At 43.2% G+C, this 19,049-nt stretch overlaps 1 protein-coding gene across 20 annotated transcripts in view; it reads right to left on the bottom strand.

The window, feature by feature from the left end:
- Positions 1 to 19,049, bottom strand: part of LOC119185819 (uncharacterized) — a 150,376-nt gene that overhangs the window by 63,946 nt on the left and 67,381 nt on the right. For 3 of the 20 annotated variants that reach the window (XM_075879891.1, XM_075879893.1, XM_075879892.1), the window contains exon 3: positions 18,766 to 18,884. The exons of 16 other annotated variants lie outside the window; for them this stretch is intronic. In XM_075879891.1, coding sequence (XP_075736006.1) covers positions 18,766 to 18,794 — 29 coding nt within the window. In that variant the 5' untranslated portion in view covers positions 18,795 to 18,884. Of the gene's footprint in view, positions 1 to 8,438; positions 18,885 to 19,049 lie in introns of all 20 variants that reach the window. One more of the 20 variants, XM_075879894.1, reaches the window with a different exon arrangement.

Below are 19,049 nucleotides of genomic sequence, written 5' to 3'. Positions count from 1 at the left end.
TTTCAATTTTAATCAGAATAAGCAAGCTATCACCCGTGGTTGTATATGTGTGTGATATTTATGCATACTGTGATACCGGTTCGCAATTACAATTAAGGTCACAAACCTAGTCAAGCTGAATACACAATTTTTGTCCATTCACCTTTCATCTGCACTGGAACTGTTGTTAGTAAAAAATCAACTTCAGTTTAGAAATTTATTCTAGTAACCAAAAACCGGGTATCTCTTTATCACACAAATAAAATTGCCATTGTTCTGTTCCATTCTGGACAATAGGGGACCCTCTCAGCAGAACTCGATTAACTGCTATAGTTCATTTTAACCATTGACAGCGACATTACACTGAAGCGTGCAGCATGACAAATAGTGGGAGAGAAGACACAAACTAATCACTCTGTTTGCGTCAGCTCTAACTGTCCGTGCTCTTTGGTCTTGCTGCATGTGATGATGCCCACCAAATTAGCACGAAAGCGTGTCCCTACAAAGGCAGTCAACTTGGCTGCAAGCAGTTAGCTCACTACATGTGTAGATTTTCTTCAAAACACCGTGAAGACTGATTGCTGGTCGAATATCCAAACACGTGAAAAGTAATATACCAGGTATGATATTGGTATTTCAGCACTGGACAATTTTGCGATAAGAGAGGATGGAGGAGAAAATTATGAACCCTGAATTGTTAAATTTTTGAAGGAGCACAGTACAGCGCTTTGGGTCAAAAGGGGAGTGAAAGAAGCAAGTGCGAAAGCCTACTTCTCAAAAAACTAGTACCCGCCACCACGCATATTGTCAGGCCGGGCAACCTCTTGAAAAAAAAAGTGCTCAGTGACTCTGCGAATCGAACCAAGTACCTCCTAGATTGTAGTTGAGCGCTGTAACCACTCGTCCACTGCAGCAGTACTTGTGTTCGCCCTATTGCTGATATATCGTCATTCCTTCGAATGAAGCCAAAAGCAAAAGCGTCCCGTGAAACTTTGTCAAAAATAGAAAAAATAGTTAGAATGCGTTTTCCCAAGGTTACTAGAAGATAGAAACTGCCACGTGTGACTGTATAACCGTGCGCTATTTATTCTTGTACATTACTGTCATGACGTTGGGATAGCCGGCTCTAACGTACGCTACCTTCTCATAGTTCGCCAAATATAGATAAGAAAATAAAAATATATATCGGCCTGTGACAACGCTAATCAACTATTATGAGTTCACTGTCACTAGTGTCACTTTCACTTGATGAATGCTCAGTTTGCTTCCATTATCGTTATTTAGGAAAGTTTTGGCTCATTAACTCAACTCTCTTAATTAGCATTGATTCTCACACCTAAGGACAGTCACACTTCATCTCGATTTCTGAGTGGCTGTCACTCCCATATAACGTGTACTCCACCTTTTTATGCTCTCCGAGCATCTGACCCTGCTTTGCGGAGACTTTCCCTGACGTCTGCTGGGCCAGAAAATTGTCTTTATTATCTATCAATTTCAAGCTTTCGCGAAGCCGAAACGAGAGTCTCTCTCTCTCTCTTTTCATCCTTTTCGCACGTGTGATAACGTCTCTCGACCTCAAGACTCGTATACACGTCCCTTGCTTCGTTTGCGCACTCAAACAACGCTGGGCGAAATATTTGCACCGTGTTTTGTGAAAAGCATTAGCACTGAGACACCTCCCGACGAGTCTCCCTCATTTTACGTAGACATATACCTAAGCGTAAGCGTATGCACGTTCTCGCATTCCGGCTTTATAAAAATGCTGCGGTGCATGGAACCAGCGAAATTGCGCTCACAATTTCATTTGATTACTGCTGTTATCTATTTCCGCACAATTCGTCTGCAGGCACCAAAGTCGCTCTTGTGTCTTGTAATAAGAATATTGTAACAAAGGCTACCTTTGACTATAGGTACAAAACACCCTTGCGTTCACCACTATACCGTGCTAGATTGCACCGAATTAGTTAAGTAGCAGCGCAGCTTCATTGAAATGTAAGGTAACTGGTCGCGTTAAATAGGGGAAGACATTGGAGGCACATTTTCAAACATTGCAAGCATCGATTTATGTGTGGTTTCATTTATGTGGTACACCTGGAGTGTTGTTTACTTGTACTTGGCGAGATAGTGCATGGATTGCTCGGTGGCTTAGGGCCATCGAGCAATTATTTTTTTTAGCTACAGTCGTTAATTAAAGGCGAGTGCTTGGCTTTGCACAGCCCACCAAAACGTCTATTACAACGTAGGCGGATCCCGTAAGCGCTGTAGCAGACGCTCGCGGAACTGAAACTTAGATGCAGCAAATCATTGGCTATCATCGTATACTCTCGATGCTAGACGCTTTGCGTGCTACCTTGATATTATCGGCACACACTTCTTTCTTTCCTTGTCGTTTCATCGGCTATCGTGTGTCCTCCTTGCCCTCTTAAGTGCCGAATAAGTTAAATTCATACCCGCGCTATAGTAATCCCTCCAGATAAGAGAACTTTTGGCTAAGAAAATGCGTAGCCAAAGAGAAAGCTTTGTGAATTCGGGCCTTGATCTTTTGTATATTTTCTGGTTTTGCACTACTCAGTTTTTTATTTCAAACCATACACTCTAGCTTTCATTTTTGGTTGTAGTAAATGACCTCAATAAAAAATAATCTGTCTTTTGAGAATATGGTCACATCACGTGATGTCCGTTGCCAAGGCTCGAAAAAATCACTCCTAATTTTAAACTTACCAAAGTTATATGTTAATCGCTGAAATTTTTTCCACCTACCCGATTTTCGGTGAATTTTTTCTTATGTGGTAGGTAGTCAAGATACCTGACTTTCCGGTGATTACCTTCACCTGAACCTTCAGACTACGTCCGTTGTGTGTTCAAAAAAAGTGAACGTCAATATTGTTTCGTTCTTGATGACACACCAGCCAATTAAAAAATACGTGGACAGCTAGCTTTAGTGATGAAAGGCTAGACTAGCACCAGAGAGTCTGTTCGGGCTAGCTTGTCGCAGCTCCATGAGTTCACCTATGTATTCATTACGTTCGACTAAGGTCTACAAGGCTTTACTATGTCAACACACCAATAGAAACAGCATCAAACATGGCCCCCTTCGAAGCCGCCACCACGAAGACTAGACAAATCCGTGTGCACCCATATACACCCACAGTAATTGAGTGAACGCAGCGCTCAAGTTCGCTCTAGTAACAAAAGAAGAAATATTTGCTTTTAATCGCTTGCAGTTGTTTAAGTTGTTTAATGCGCACCCAAATATAAGTAGACCAGTGGTTTTGCATTACTTCCTGATCTCAAAGGCCCTTGATTAGTATCTAACTGAATCGGTGTAGTCATGCGTGTCGCTAACAAAGATTTACATTCTGTTCTGAAGCACAATATGTCTAAATATAGGAAGTTTTTGAAAATTTATTTCAGCGAATTCGACCGAAACACTCAAATAAACCTAAATTCATGGCGTCACACTAACAACGTCCTAAAGCCCCAAAGCAAAGTTCAAACATGAAACATTCACGTTCATTTCTTCTTCCGATATTTAAGCTTTAATGGCGAAATGATGACTGAAATATTATCGCCTCTCAAAATTGTTTTAACATTTTACGTTAAGGTCTGTTTGAAACTTTCTACTGACAGGGGTGGATATCAGGATTGCTGCATCGCGCAGAAGTTGAAGAACGCTGATTAACTTAAATGTACAGTGGTGATTCAAACAAACGCAAGCAGTTCAGCATCTACAATTTAAGCTGTTTTAGTGAAATCCACTGCAATCATCGGCAATGCAATCAAGAAACCCCCATCTATAGCTTTTTCACACCAATGTAAGGGATTGATCAGCGCTCCGCACTGCTCGCGTTTCTCTCGTTTCCGATGAACATGTGCTAGCTCACTCTCAAATGAAACCAGTTTTTGAGATATATCGTGACGTTTGGCAACGTTGGCATTTTCAACATTGCTTTATGATGTGATGTCAACCAAAATGTGGATGCCTTCTGCTTTTCTCTCATTTTTTACCTAGCGATGATAATGAGCCAATAGTCAGCGTATCCACGTTTTATCTGATCGATTATATCGCAACATGTTGTGGCCTCTTTAATGTCTTGCCACGTTTGCAAGCGCTCGTTTCAATAGGACTTACTGCCGAGCTGATCCCAGACGACAAATACGTGACACTTGGCTATCACCGCAATAGTAACCACTCCAGTTGCTAAGGTGATTTTTCATAGTCATTAATATATCGCTTAGAGTATGGCTCATACAAACCAACCAAGGCGACAAAACGAACAAGTGCAATGTCGTCCCTTATTTACTTTGTTTTATCTGCCCTGATATTATATAGAAAAAAGACAGAGGGTCAGAAGAAGGTAGGCGCATTAATTGAAAAAATCGTAGAACGGGGAAGTTCGATGAACTAACATTTTAACAAGAGGGATTGAACTGTCACCGAAGCGTCAGTTTCCGTGACATGTAGTTTCAAGTTCAAGTTTTCAAGTTTATTCAACAACGATGTCAGTTTACAGAAAAGTGCGTACAGGATTGGTAATACACACAAGGAGCCCCAAAGTTGGAAACTGTCAGGGGGGCTCCCATACATGATGTTAACGGGAGAAGAAACAAAATATACAACATTCAGTTGTTACGGTATCTTCAGTAAGAAAAAAAAAGCACAGTGCGAAAAAAACGAAAGTAGAAAATACATATACGTTTAGTAAGGCAAAAAAGAAAACTCTGAAGAACAAACAAGCGCAAGTTATAATACAAAACGTAAGGACAATATAACATGTAGCAATTGTTATCGCTACATTAAAAAGCAGTTGCTAAGATGAAGACAACTGTTGCAAAAAATATTTCTTTACTTGGTTTTTGAATGCATGTTCTGTGGTTGATGATTTTATTACGTAAGGAAGGGAATTCCACAGCTTGATTCCCGTAAATGTGGTAGTGAACTTGCCGTAGTTTGTGCGAACTTTAGGCAGAAGGCGGTTATCAAGCTCAGAAAACCTAGTAATATTATTATTTACAAGGCCTTCCAAGACAATGCCATCTATATGCACATTACCGCGAAAAAGCCTATACATCACAACTGATAACTTCAGCTGAAAGAGGTGATAAAGAGGATGTATATTTAAATTCTGATAAAGTGGCGTTGCATTGGTTAAGAAATGGCTGAAAGTCATGAGTCGAAGTGCTTGATTCTGTAGGCGTTGTAGCTGGTTGAGGTGGGTCAAATATGTGTTACCCCAGGCTGATATGCAATAAGATAAATGGCTGTGAATATGTGCGTGATAAAGGGAGTGGATTATGTGTGGCTGAAAATATGAACGAGTTTTGATTATGGCGCGTATTCCAAAGGTTATCTTGCGAATGAGTGATTGCGCATGAAGATTGAATTTCATATGCCGGTCAAGAACTACACCGAGAAACGTTGTACTGTCGGACATGGGAATTAAATTATCGTCCAGACGCACAGATATAGATTTTGAAAGTACAGTCGGGAAGGAATGAAAAACTATAAAAACGGTTTTTGATGGATTAATTCTTAACATGTTCATTCGACACCAGGAACTTATATTATGTAGATCTACGTTAATGTTTCGCTGTAGCTCATCGACATTGTTAGCATAAGTAAAAATGGTCGTGTCATCTGCATATAAGATACAATCTGTCGCGGTCAAAACATTAGGTAGATCATTAATAAATAGCAAAAAGAGCAGCGGGCCAAGGATCGAGCCCTGAGGAACACCTTGATTTACTTTCTTAGCTGCTGAAACTTTACCGTCAATCTGAACAACTTGAGTGCGATTGCAGAGATAACTAGATATAAATTGAAGTGCAGGGCCAGTTATGCCATACGATTCAAGTTTATGTATAAGAATTTTGTGATTAATTGTGTCAAAAGCTTTCGTTAAATCTATGAATACGCCACCAACTACGAAGCCTTGGTCGATTGCCCCTTTTATTTTATCGGTGAGGGTTAGAAGCGCAAGCTCAGTGGAATAGCCAGGCCGAAAGCCGTACTGTTTAGATGTCAACAGATTAAACTTTGTCAGGTAGGATATTAATCTTGTATGCATAAGACGCTCGATTATTTTGCTGAAAAATGGAAGAATACAAATGGGCCTATAATTACTCAGAAGTTCGCGATCACCTTTTTTGTGAACAGGTGTTATTCTACCAACTTTTAGGGAATCGGGAAATATGCCTGCTTTAAACATTTTGTTAACAAAATCTGCAATGACAGGAGATAGCTCACTAGAGACTAACTTGATGTGGGATGGATGAACAGAGACAAGACCAGGTCCCGTGGACCTGAGCGAAGTTATAACACGAAGAACTTCCTCTGCACTCGTTGGTCGCAAGAAGAAAGAATAAGGCTGGCGAGGTAATGTTGGTAATGGGGGATTTCTCAGAGATTCACAGGTACTGCTAAAATACTCACTGAACGCATTGGCGATATCAGTTGGATGGCTGTATGTTTCTGCTTCAGTTCTAATTTTCGTTATCTGCTCACGACTTTTATTATTTAAAAATTCGTTTATGACCTGCCAGTTGCGCCTCGTATCATTGCCATTATCCAAAATTTTTTTCTGAAAGTATTCTCGTTTTGCACATTTAAGTGCGGCTGCAAGTGTGTTGGAATATTTCTTGAAACGAATTTTAAGTTCAGAGTTAAATGGCTCACAAGACACTCTTTTGTGAAGTTGGTTTTTCTTCAAGATACAACGAAGTAGCGCCCTTGTAACCCAAGGTTTTCTGGGATTACTGAAATGACGAGCTGTGATGTGTACCGTCGTGCATTCGTTAATGCATTGTGTAACTGTAGTCAAAAATAGCTGATAAGCCTTTTCAGCGCAGGATTCACTTATTACGACGGTCCAGTCAATTGATTGTACCATAGATACGAATTTTTGAGAATTAAAAGATATCCTCTCTTTGTTTTCCTTACACCTGTAATTTTCTGTGCCCAAAGTCAGGAATATAGGGTAATGATCCGTTATGCTGTGCTCAATGACTCCTTCTGTATTGTCTGTAGCAAAATTGGTTAATATGTGGTCAATTAACGTATTAGATCCTGCTATGTCACATCTGGTGGGAGTGGTTATTAAAGATTCAAAACCGTAGCCATGTAAACACCCGAGATAATCAGAACATGACTGATTAGTAGGGTCGATAATGTTGACGTTGATGTCTCCGCAGATGATGATATTTTTGTTTTCGTTCGTAATAGTGTGCAACAACTTATCGAACTGTAAACAGAACTCAGACTGTGAAGATGCTGGCGAACGATAAATGCACCCTAATACTGTGTTCCGGCCATCGACTGAGAAAACACTCTTGTCAAATTCTATCCATACAGATTCACAGAACATATTAGAAAACGCAAGGTCATTGCGGCGTTTGTATGACAATGACGATTTAATAAAAACGGCGGATCCACCGCCCCGTGGTGTAGCACGATAGCAGTACTCTGCATTGTATCCTGATAGCGCATACAAGTTTCTGTCGTCCGGCGACAACCACGTCTCAGACAAACAAATAAATGAGAAATTGTGATTAATTAAAGAAAGAAATGCAATGAGACTGTTGTGGTTTTTACGTAGGCTGCGAATATTCAAATGTATCAGTGATAGTCTTGGGTTTTTATCACTGAAATGTTTTTTCAGAGCTTGACAAGAAAACATTGTTGCGTAGGTTTAAAATACGAAGCAGTAAATAGCAATACTGGTAGGCTAGGCCAACACAGCAAGGTCACCCGCACTAGAGATACGGTAGACGCGGCTGTCGTCCGTCTTTCTGGCCTTAATCATGCAGTGATCAGTCCAGAGATGTTTCCAGCCTTTAGCTTTTTTCAGTTCAAGTGCCTGTGCGAACAGCCGTTTCCTTTCTTGTGTGAGATGATCATTTGCATATAAGGGCTTCTGATTGTTTTGGGAAAACCCAAGGGCCGCAGTCGTCAAGCGGGCCTTGCGTACTTTTTTCAAGAACTCAGTCTTTTTTTCTCGGGAGCAGAAGCGCGCGATAATGTTCGTGTCTTTTTTGGCTGGCACACGATGCACAGTATCAAGATCCTCAGGTGCAATCTTGCACCCTACAGCATCACCCATGGACTGAACAACTGCCAGACAGCTTTCACCTTTTGTTGCAGGGACGCCTTTTATTTCTACATTATTTAGTCGGGAGTACTGTTCAAGTTCAGAAACCCTTCGTGTCAGTTGCTTATTTTCATCTTTCAAAGCCTTGTTTTCAGTAGCGAGGTCGGAATTCTGCTTCTTAACACTCTCGACAAGCTCGTTGAACATACTAAGGCTGTCACGCATCGCCGCGACCTCAGTGCGTAAACACTCAATTTCTTTTGCCAACTCAGCGTTCGTCGGCATTCTGTACAACAGCACACGATTGGGCAGCAGCGGCAACGGTATTCACGGAACAAAAGAAGTATGGTTGGGTGGAGAAATAAGACCAACCTGTGACGAAAGTAGCAGTAGATTAGTGACTTGTTTGCGACCGCAACCGCTGCTGCCAATTGTGACTCGGCGCCAGCGATGCTTGCTTATATGCGGGAACTTGGCCGGTAGAGGGCAGACGCAGCACACCAATCACTGTCGTGACGAAACGGTCCGCTGGCGATACACGTGCAGAGGCGATATCCTTTCCTTGCTTCGGCTCGTAGACAGTTCCGCATATACTGTCCTGTGACGAAAGTAGCAGTAGATTAGTGACTTGTTTGCGACCGCAACCGCTGCTGCCAATTGTGACTCGGCGCCAGCGATGCTTGCTTATATGCGGGAACTTGGCCGGTAGAGGGCAGACGCAGCACACCAATCACTGTCGTGACGAAACGGTCCGCTGGCGATACACGTGCAGAGGCGATATCCTTTCCTTGCTTCGGCTCGTAGACAGTTCCGCATATACTGTCCTGTGACGAAAGTAGCAGTAGATTAGTGACTTGTTTGCGACCGCAACCGCTGCTGCCAATTGTGTTCTGCGATTTCTGCGATTTCTCTTTATGAGGTACGTCTTTCTTATTCTTTTAAACTTATTTAAAGGAAACGAAGTAATATATGTAGCTTTACGAACAGCACACAAATGAAAGGAAGTCCGAGGAGGGTTCGAAAATTCAAGCATTGTAAAAAAATCGTTCCCGCAAATGTGCGATATTCCAACGCCCCTTGGTAGGAGTACCTTTTGGTACCGGATCCCACGCAAACTGCTTGCGTTGAGCACGTGGTCACTACGTCGCACGGTGACCTTGGCGTCTTCATCAAATAACGAGTCGACCGAAGCTCTCTGGATCTGTCGCCATCGACCTCCAAAGCAGCGTACGTTGGCCAGGTTCCAAGGCTTGGCAATAATGTCCTGGCTGTCCATGAAGACATCCTCGAAGGCCAAGATCCTCGAAACATAAGATCCATCCTCGGTCTCATGTCCACTTGCAACCAGGTACGTCGATACAGGAGCTTTTAAAGCGGGAAAATTTTGCGAGAAGGTGCACTTCTTGTCGCCAAGCTTAGGTTTAATCATGGCGGGCGTAGGTAGCTTTCGTTCGCAGCGCAGCTCACTTAGCCTAGCTGCCACGTTCGACTGCGCGAGCAAGAATTCGCTCTGCCCCACGAGCCCCATGCGTCAGCGCGCAAGGTGATGATGATAGTGATGTCTGAAACATGGCTCATACACGCTCAGGGCAATCGGCCCAGAAGTGAATATATAATTTATCGACACTTTTAAGCGTTCCAATTTAATAGCCAAAAGCAAAACCACGTTCGTAAAACGAAAAAAAGTACAATAATTGTTTTCCACCCGTACATATCAACCAGTATACTCGTTATCTTTAACAAAAATAAGCCTCTATAGAAAATCTGTTTTATGGTAAATTCTTTTCGCAGGAACAATACTCATGAAATTATAAACTTCATTCGTTTATTTCCATGAAGGTAAGTACAAACGGCCTCAAAACTTTCTAGTGCCTGCAGCCATAATCCTAAGTACCGAAAGAAAGTATGTTCTCAATCGTGAAGTTCAGGCACAAGTTCGCGAATACGATAAGAAGTGTTTTTTTTTTTTAGTAATCTGTATCGGCTACAGAGCAAAAATTATTGCCCTATTCTTTCTGTTTCTAAACAAAAGTTGCTAGAGGTGATATCGCTAGACCATCCTTGAATGAACATATATTTCAAAGGCGCCACACAACCTCGTAATCTAGTTACTATGACTTCCAATTGCCTAGCAAGAATCTATTGTATTTTCTACGGAAGCTTAAAAATGACTAAATTTTCTATGAAGTTATTGATTATATTGCATCGTCACGCAGGGGAATGGAGCTCAGCAAATTGATAAATAAAATGGGCGAGAAAACTGACGCTTGAGGCACTCCTCTTGTTTGTTGGTATGTTTGAGAACAAGAGTCGTTCTGCGAGCAATAAAATGCTCATCCGCTTAAGAACCTTTGTACCCATACAACTATATACTCGGTAAGCTTGACACTTCGTAGTCCAATAATCAATATGGTGTGCTCTACGCTGTCATATCCCTTAGCAACATCCAAGGTCACTAGAGCAGCGTATTGGTTTTTGTGACGAGCAAGCCTAATTCTACTTTCTAAGTCTACCTGAGCACACCATATTGAACAGCCCGTTCTGAATCCTATTTGAGATTTGCTGCAACTATTATTTACTTAAATCAATTTTTCAAGATGTTTATTTAATAATCATTTTATTAGCTTCACGAGATTCGAAGTAAGGGAAATAGGCCGAATGTTATCTATGGCATAACCAGCGCCCTGTTTTTTCAGTAGTGGCACAAATTTGACCACTTTCCAATCTGGATGGAGCTATGCATTTACTATAAAAAGTTATAACGGTAAAGACATCATTGGGGGATAAATCAAACATAATTATTATGATGACAGAGGCTCACCACAATGCCCCACGATGCCCCATAGTGTGGCGCTACTGTTTGATACACTTATTAAACTGGCGACATACAGCGAATTGAATCCATGCAGAAAAAAGCCATTTGAGTAGACACTATGATTCTAATATCTGGGCCGGCAAACGCATCTTCTCTTCCTTTTACGATCGACTGAAAACAAGGATGTTTAGTTCATGGTGACCAATGTCCATTCGAGTAATCAGGATAGTTATAGCACCCAATTTTGTATCGCCCAGTAATTTCCTGTTAAATAACGCCTGTGTTCAGCACATATATTGAAGTTTGTTAGATGGATATTCAATGTAGCTGTTTCTTCATTGCGCGTGCCACCTATTGAAAACAAAGAACAAGATCACAACCGATAAGTGGAAAAGAAAAATAGAGAGAGAGAGACAGGAAGAAAAAAGAAGCAATCGGAACATAGTAAGAATTGCGATAGTTAAGACCGCACAAGTTGGCACAATACTTATTAATATTTTGCTCATAGTTTTGGGTCGGCCACAGGGGTGCGCTATCAGTCTACCGTTTCATGACTAGCACAATGAGTCAAACAAAATTCTGTTGTAAACTCGAACAATGTAACCACGGTGAACCCTATTCAACCGCAATGCTAGCCTGAGAACACGCGTTACAAAAGTACCAAATCTGTATGTTTTAAAGTGGTCTAGTGAAATTCTAAAAAGAGATGAAATGAAACAAAAACCACCCGAGCTCTGTGTACACGTAATCTTTGCTTCGTCGAAGGGATGAAATGATCTCACAACGAGGTGGAACATGTAACAAGGACACCCATAGAAGTGGAAAGACTGTGAATGATAGTGAAACAGTCAAGCATTTTTGTGGCAATTGGAAAATTTTACGTACCTTTACACTCGAGAAGCTTTTTTCTAAAGTAGACCATATTTAAAACCTATACTAGTTAAATAAGGCTGTTTTGGCACCTAAATACTTGCAACTTTCCTTAAAACAGCAATAATAAAAACTTATATTTCCCATTATTTAATAGTGATGTTCTTACACCAAATTTCAGATAATGTACGTGCCAATGGAGCATTATTTTAGCTGATCTGCTTTAGATTTGCACATTTTGAATAAAGCTCCTCATTTGTGCTTTTCTCCTCATCTGCTTTAGATTTGGCCCATTTCGAATAATGCTCCTCATTTGCGCTTTTCTGACATAAAACTAGACATTCAATATACACGTTCTAAAGGTCGAAATTACAGAAAATAAAAACCAGTGCATCACCTTGCCTAGCGACAAGGTTCGGAACTACGTGAATGAGTCACTCGGATTTTCGTACGCAGACTGGTGCTAAGTGGGTGTACCAAATTTGGCGCTTAATCCTACAGACTTGACCAACTAAAGAAATATGTATTAATAATATGCCCCGGTTATTGAAAAGCCCCTCTTACGTATTTTCTTCCACTTTTTTACATTGTTCCAAAACTATCTCGTCTTGTTAAAACAAAACAATCATTCTCTCGCCTGCATAATCCAAAATTGTTCACTTATATTAACCGCCGGATTCTTGGCCAATCCCTCTTTTCTTTTGGGTAAGAGCCAGAATACAGGATCAAGTAAGCAAGAAACATTGACCTACTAAAAGTTTGTTATATGGAGATTAGGCAAATGAAATCAGTGCCGATTTATTCATCAATGTGAGTCTGTAATTTTATTTAATATAAGTTGTGTGTGCGACAGTTCATTAGTCAGCAATATAGTGAACCTTGGGTGTCGATAGAAAGTTTGTGGTAAAAAGCCCCACGGAAAAGCTTCCGCTTTCCAGTCATATTAGACATTCGAATACATAAAAGATCGTGCGAGTTTTGGGGCACATGATCTGTGAGGTTGTGACCATCGATAGAACTGCAGCTCCGCTGTGGTAGTCTGGTTGCTCAGGTGCTCGGCTGCTGATACGCAAGTCGCGGGATTGAATCCCGGCTCCGGCGGTTGTATTTCCGGTGGAGGCGAAAATGCTGTAGGCCCATGTGCTCAGATTTGGGTACACGTTCAAGTTTCCCAGCTGGTCAAAATTTCGGCAGCCCTCCACAACGGAGTCTATCATAATCATATGGTGGGCTTAGGACTTTAAACCGCATTTAGAAATATATAAACTCATACAACTACGATTCTATTTGAAAAATTGTTGTGGAGCTGCTTCAGTAAGGAACGTTGTGATGGCCTATTTTGTTGACGTGCCCATGTCTAGCGAAATCTCTGATTTCTTTTGAGGCAAAAGACCACACTCCATTGGAACAAAACAGCACCAGCGCACAAAAGTATACGCTTTTAACGAATCTACTAATTCCACATTTACCGATATGAGTACATTGTTCATCAGTTGAAGAGCGATGATCATGATTTATAGTGCACGGGTTACTTTAAGACACCCCTCAGCACTGTGGAATCGTTAGGTGATGAAAACGCTGCACAATCAATAAAGATGTCATGTAACGAAAGGTTTATGCCTTCATTTTATTTTCCGGCTGGTCAAAAGGGTTTCAATTTGCTGCCACCGCTGCCGCCGCGCCGCCGTCACCACCACCGCCGCCAGCAGCAGCAGCAGTAGCGGAAAAGCCGAAATTGATGACTATGTCTGTACATTGCAGTCTTGATTAGTGCTCTTAGGTTCTTCAAAATGATCAGTGGTTCGAGCTGGCTTCAATCTTTGCGAGCACTGTGGGAGAAGGAACAACGCTGTTTTGAAGCCAATTTGGAGCAGTAAAAGGGGAGTTTTTTGAGCAGCTGTGAAGCATTAGAAGTTGTGTGTTAGGGTATTGCCGATTAGCTTTAGCAGAGACTTCTAGCGTCAGATCCAATTGGTAATAAATATTCATAGATACTTATTGACCAGATACCAGGCGTCCGAACCTCGCAATAAACACTTGAGCACTTTCTGCTAGGCGAGTTAGGGCTGCGAAAAGGGATTCCGCACTACAGTTTAGCAGACGAACGAGAGAGCATCGTGCACATTGCAATATTTGGCAAGATGCGTCACCTATGAACGTGCTGATCAATATCATTCAGTTCTTGAATATTCTCAAATACCTTCAAACTGGGATGGTAGATGTAGATGTGTACCTGCAAGCACACCCCTTTTTTGTACGTGAAGAATAAAAATATTCTTACGTAAAATGAGACTGGACGTGACTATTTGCCAGTGTATTTACACTGACGAAATCGGAGAGCAGCACACAGAGCGAGCAAACCAGTCCCCTTCGTCGTCTTCCTTCCACAGAATAGTTCACCCTTCATGCGATAGGTACGTAGCATTACCCCCCTGTTGTAAAAGCACTGGCTTGGTGCACTTTATACGTGTCTTCAGAAAGAGGGCTGTATGGTTTCAACCTACTGGCGTGGGCTACGTCACAGGGGGTGTTGGGCTACGTCACAGTCCCGGAAACTGGAATGACCTCAGAGGTAACATCCGTTACCCGTCGTATGATACGGTAAGGTCCCTTGTAGTGCGATAGCAACTTCTCTGACAATCCAACACGATGAACTGAGCACTAAAAAAGAACTAGAGAACCAGGTGAGAAGTAAACGTCGACATGCTTGTTGTCATAGAGAGCCTTCTGGGTTGCTAGTGGAGCCAACAGCCTAGAGTGGGAAATCTGACGTGCGTGGTCGGCACGAGCGATAGCATCACGTGCGTATTCACTCGGTGGAGGTGTAGTAGTAGGTAGTAGGGTGTCCAGTGGTAAAGTTGGATTGCGGCAATAGAGCATATAAAAAGGTGAATAATCTGCGCAATCGTGACCAGATGAATTATATGCGAACGTCGCGTGAGGTAGCGCTAGATCGCAGTCGTGATGGTCAGATGAAACATACATCGAGAGCATGTCCATGGGGGTGCGACTTAGGCGTTCGGTAAGGCCATTTGTCTGAGGATGGTAGGAAGTGGTCAGTTCATGTTGCGTTGAGGGAGAGCGCAAAAAGTCGTCGAGTACGCGTGACAGAAATGCGCGTCCACGATCGGTGAGCAATTGCCGAAGAGTGCCATGGTTTAGAATTACATCGTGGAGCAAAACGTTGGCAACGTCCGTAGCAGTGCGGGTGGGGAGTGCTCTAGTGACGGCAAACCTGGTCGTATGGTCTATAGCAACGGCGACCCACTTCTTTCCAGAGTTTGATTCAGTGAATGGTCCGAGGAGGTCTACACCAACGTGAAAGCAAGGTTCGGTAGGGATAGAGATCGGGTGACGGAGTTCAGCAGGGGGTGTGGCAGGTCGTTTCGACGTTGGCATTTATCGCAGGAGGCCACGTAACGTCGAACGGACCGCGTGCGACCATGGTAAAAGAAGCGTCGTCGGACGTGTCGTACGTGTGAGATACGCCTAAGTGGCCGGCAGTTGGTTCGTCATGAAGCTCATGCAGGACCGCTAAACGGAGATGGTTAGGCACGACTACAAGTAGCTTAGGGCCATCTGCTGGACGCTGCGATGGTACAGCTAGCCATTTAGGAGAACGAATATGCGGAGTGACACGTCGTTGGGGTCAGATTCCAGACGGGCAATGAGTGACCGCAAGGAAGGATCGCGACGCTGTTCGTCACGAATCTGACGAAACCTAGACACGGACATGACGCTGGGGCTAGGCTCGCCGACCAATTCATCTGGTTGGTCAACTGGGTAGCGGGACAAGCAATCAGCGTCCTGATGGAGGCGTCCAGACTTGTAGGCAACTTAGTAGGAGGACTCCTGAAGACGCAACACCCAATGAACAAGTCGTCCAGAAGGGCCCCTCAGTGGTGAAAGCCAACAGAGGGCGTGATGATCTGTGAAGGCAAGGAACGGGCGGCCATACAAGTGAGAACGAAATTTCGAAACCGCCCAGACAAGGGCGAGGCATTCTCGTTCTGTTAAGAGTAAGTACGCCCAGACCTTAAAAAGAGACGACTTGCATCTGCAATTACACGATCAGTGCCCCGCTGAGTTTGGGCCAAAACTGCGCCGATGCCGTGACCACTAGCGTCTGTGCACACTCCTGTAGGAACATCTGGGTCGAAATGTGCAAGTATCGGTGGGGTCGTTAGAGCGGTGATTAGTCGAGAAAAAGAGTTAGCTTGAAGAGGACCCCAACAAAACGCGATGTCGTGTTTGAGAAAGTCTGTGAGTGGGGGTGCGAGTGCCGCAATGTATTTCTCGAACCGGCGAAATTATGAGCATAGGCTCACGAAACTGGGAACATCATGTATAGAACGCGGAACGGGAAAGTTCGTTACTGCGCGTACTTTTGCCGGGTGTGGTCGTACACCGGAAACGTCCACAAGGTGGCCCGACACAGTAATTTGACGAAGACCGAAGCGGCCCTTCGGGGAATTCAGCTGGAGGCTGGCATGTCAAAATGTTGATAAAATGGTCAAAAGGCGTTCAAGATGTGTGGCGAAGGTGGATGAGAACATTATCACGTCTTCTAAATAACGCAAACATGTCGCCCATTTAAATCCTTGGGGCAGCGTGTCCTTCATTTTCTCGAAGGTTGCTGGGGCGTTGCAGAGACCAAACGGCGTGAACTTGAATTGGTAAAGGCCATCTGGGGTAACAAATGCAGTTTTCTCACGATCCATTTTGTCTACAGCAATTTGCCAGCAGCCAGATCGGAGGTCGACAGATGAAAACAAGGTGGCGCCATGAAGACAGTCAAGTGCGTCGTCAATACGTGAAAGAGGATACACGTCTTTCTAGGTTATTAGTCTGGAGCAGGTTAAGAGTCTAGAGCATAATTGGTAGGGTAGTAGGATGAGAACCACGCCCTCTTCCTCTAGTAAACACACAAGGCAGTAGCTTGGAAGGCCAAGCGATCTCCATCGGTGCACACTTCGAAAAGGTCTCCAGCTCATCTCATTACAGTCCAGCGTTCTAACGGTACAAATCAAGAATAAAAAACAGAAAATTGAACGCAAATTCACGAAGAATGAGGCATACAATGAACTTTTTGTCTTAGCTGAATTCAAGCATCGTTGAACTGCTGTATCAGAACCACCCCAGGCTCCGACCGTATTATATACGAAATGCTTAAACGTCCGCTTCCGAAAACCCAAAACAATCTCCTTTCTTTTTATAATGCCGTTTGGTTTTCTGGTGAGATCCCTTCCACCTGGAAAGAAGCAGTCATTATTTCGATTCTTAAACAGGGCAAGGACCCGTCTTCATTATCAAGCTACAGGACCACGGCATTGATGAGTTGCCTTTGGAAGGTTTTTAAAAAAAATGGTAAACAGACGACTGATGCATTTCCTTGAAACACATAGCCTGCTTGACCCATGCTAGTGCGCGTTTCGAGAGGTTAAGTTCACAACTGACCACTTTATCCGTATCGATGTGCAAATTCGTGATGATTTCATTCATAAACAATTATTTCTGTCGATGTTCCTCGATATTAAGAAGGCCTATGATGCTACGTGGCGCTTTAGCATACTCCGAGAGCCGTCACACCAGGTGTGCGGTGAAGAATGTTGGCAATAATCGAAAGCTACCTGTCTAAGCGGACATTCCGTATTCTAGTGGGCACTGTGTTTTGCCGTACATTTGTTTAGGAACCAGGAGTGCCACAAAAAGGGGTATCGAGTTGTACACTTTTTATAGCCAAAATGAACTGCTTCCGCCTCGTTATCACACAAAATATGTTTTACTGTACATATGTTGACGATGTGCAGGTCGGTGTTAAGTCCTGTAACCTCAGTGTGTGAACGTCAGGTTCTATTAGGCTAGAACAAGGTCTCTTAATGGGCAGATGAGAATGATTTTAAACTCAACGCGCAAAAGAGCACTTGCGTCGTGTTCTGACGAAAGAAGGGCCTCCATCCTAACGCCGACATTCACCTGCATGATCAACGCAATTCTGTTAAAACCGAGCACAAGTTTCTTGGAATATTATTAGACACAAAACTAATCTGTATACCCTATGTCAAGCATTGAAAGAACAGGTGCTTAAAAACCATGAATATTTTGAAAGTGTGCTCACCCACTACGAGGGGTAGTGACAGAAAATGTGTGATGAATTTGTATAAAAGCCTCGTGTGCACGCACCTAGATTACGATGCTTCAATCTATCAGTCTGCCACACCATCAGCTATAAAGATTCTCAACCTTGTCCACCATCCAGGCATTTGCCTCTCTACGGGTGCTTTTCGAACTAGCCCCGTAGCGAGTCTGTACGTAGAATCAAATGAATGCTCACTCCATCTGCAGAGATGTTACCTGTCTTTTACATACTATTTCAAGGTTAACGCTGACGGGAAACATCACACTCACACCATAAATAATGATGTGTCCAATGCTGCCTTGTTCAACAACCGTCCTTCACTGAGACAGCCCTACTCTCTCCGTTTAAGGAGCCTCGTTAAGGAAACTGGCGTGCCACTTCTAGAGCACCGTTTCAATGCTCGCGCAGCATATCCACCGTCGTGCCAGTGGCACATTATTGACTGCGATGTATCCTTCGTGGAGGTTACTAAACACGCACTTACTGCACACATTCGCGCACACGTTTTTGAATTTTAACATAAATACCCTTGCCCGGAATTCCCTACAGATGCGTCATAGTCTCGTACTGGTGTGTCCATTGACGCTGTTGGTCCATGCTTTTCAAAATCCGGTATTCTGCACCCGAAAACAAGCATCTTGACTGCAGAAGCCCATGCGATATCTGTGGCCATAAAGCATATTTCGAAATTACAACTGCTACGTGCGGCTGTATACACATATTCGCAGTGTATCGTAACAGCATTGAAAACGCTAAAAAACATGAAAGTTCTGTCCTCATATCACTTCACTCTCTTTTATGCGCAATCTACGCCCTTAAATGACAGGTTGTGGTGTGCTGGGTGCCAGGGAACAACGAGATTGCTGGAAACATACTGGCGGATCAGCTGGCTGGGTCGGCGCATGACCACGCACCCGCCAATACATCCCTGGCCGTCCCTGCAGTTGACATGAAACCCTTCCTACGACGGGAGCTGATGGCGTGCTGGCAGCTCCTGTGGGATAAGAAACGGATAACAAATTGCACGTTATGAAACCGAGACTTGAAAACTGGCCAACAGTATCCAGATCCCGCTACACACAAGTCATACTTACAAGGCTACAAATAGGACACACTCACTCAACACATTCGCACTTTTTGTCTGGTGGCAATCTGCCAT

The sequence above is a fragment of the Rhipicephalus microplus genome, chromosome X (genome assembly GCF_043290135.1).
Source record: "Rhipicephalus microplus isolate Deutch F79 chromosome X, USDA_Rmic, whole genome shotgun sequence".
In the NCBI taxonomy this organism is placed as follows: Eukaryota; Metazoa; Arthropoda; class Arachnida; order Ixodida; family Ixodidae; genus Rhipicephalus; species Rhipicephalus microplus.
Note: the sequence above shows the minus strand (reverse complement) of the source record. Positions and strands in the feature narration are given on the sequence as shown.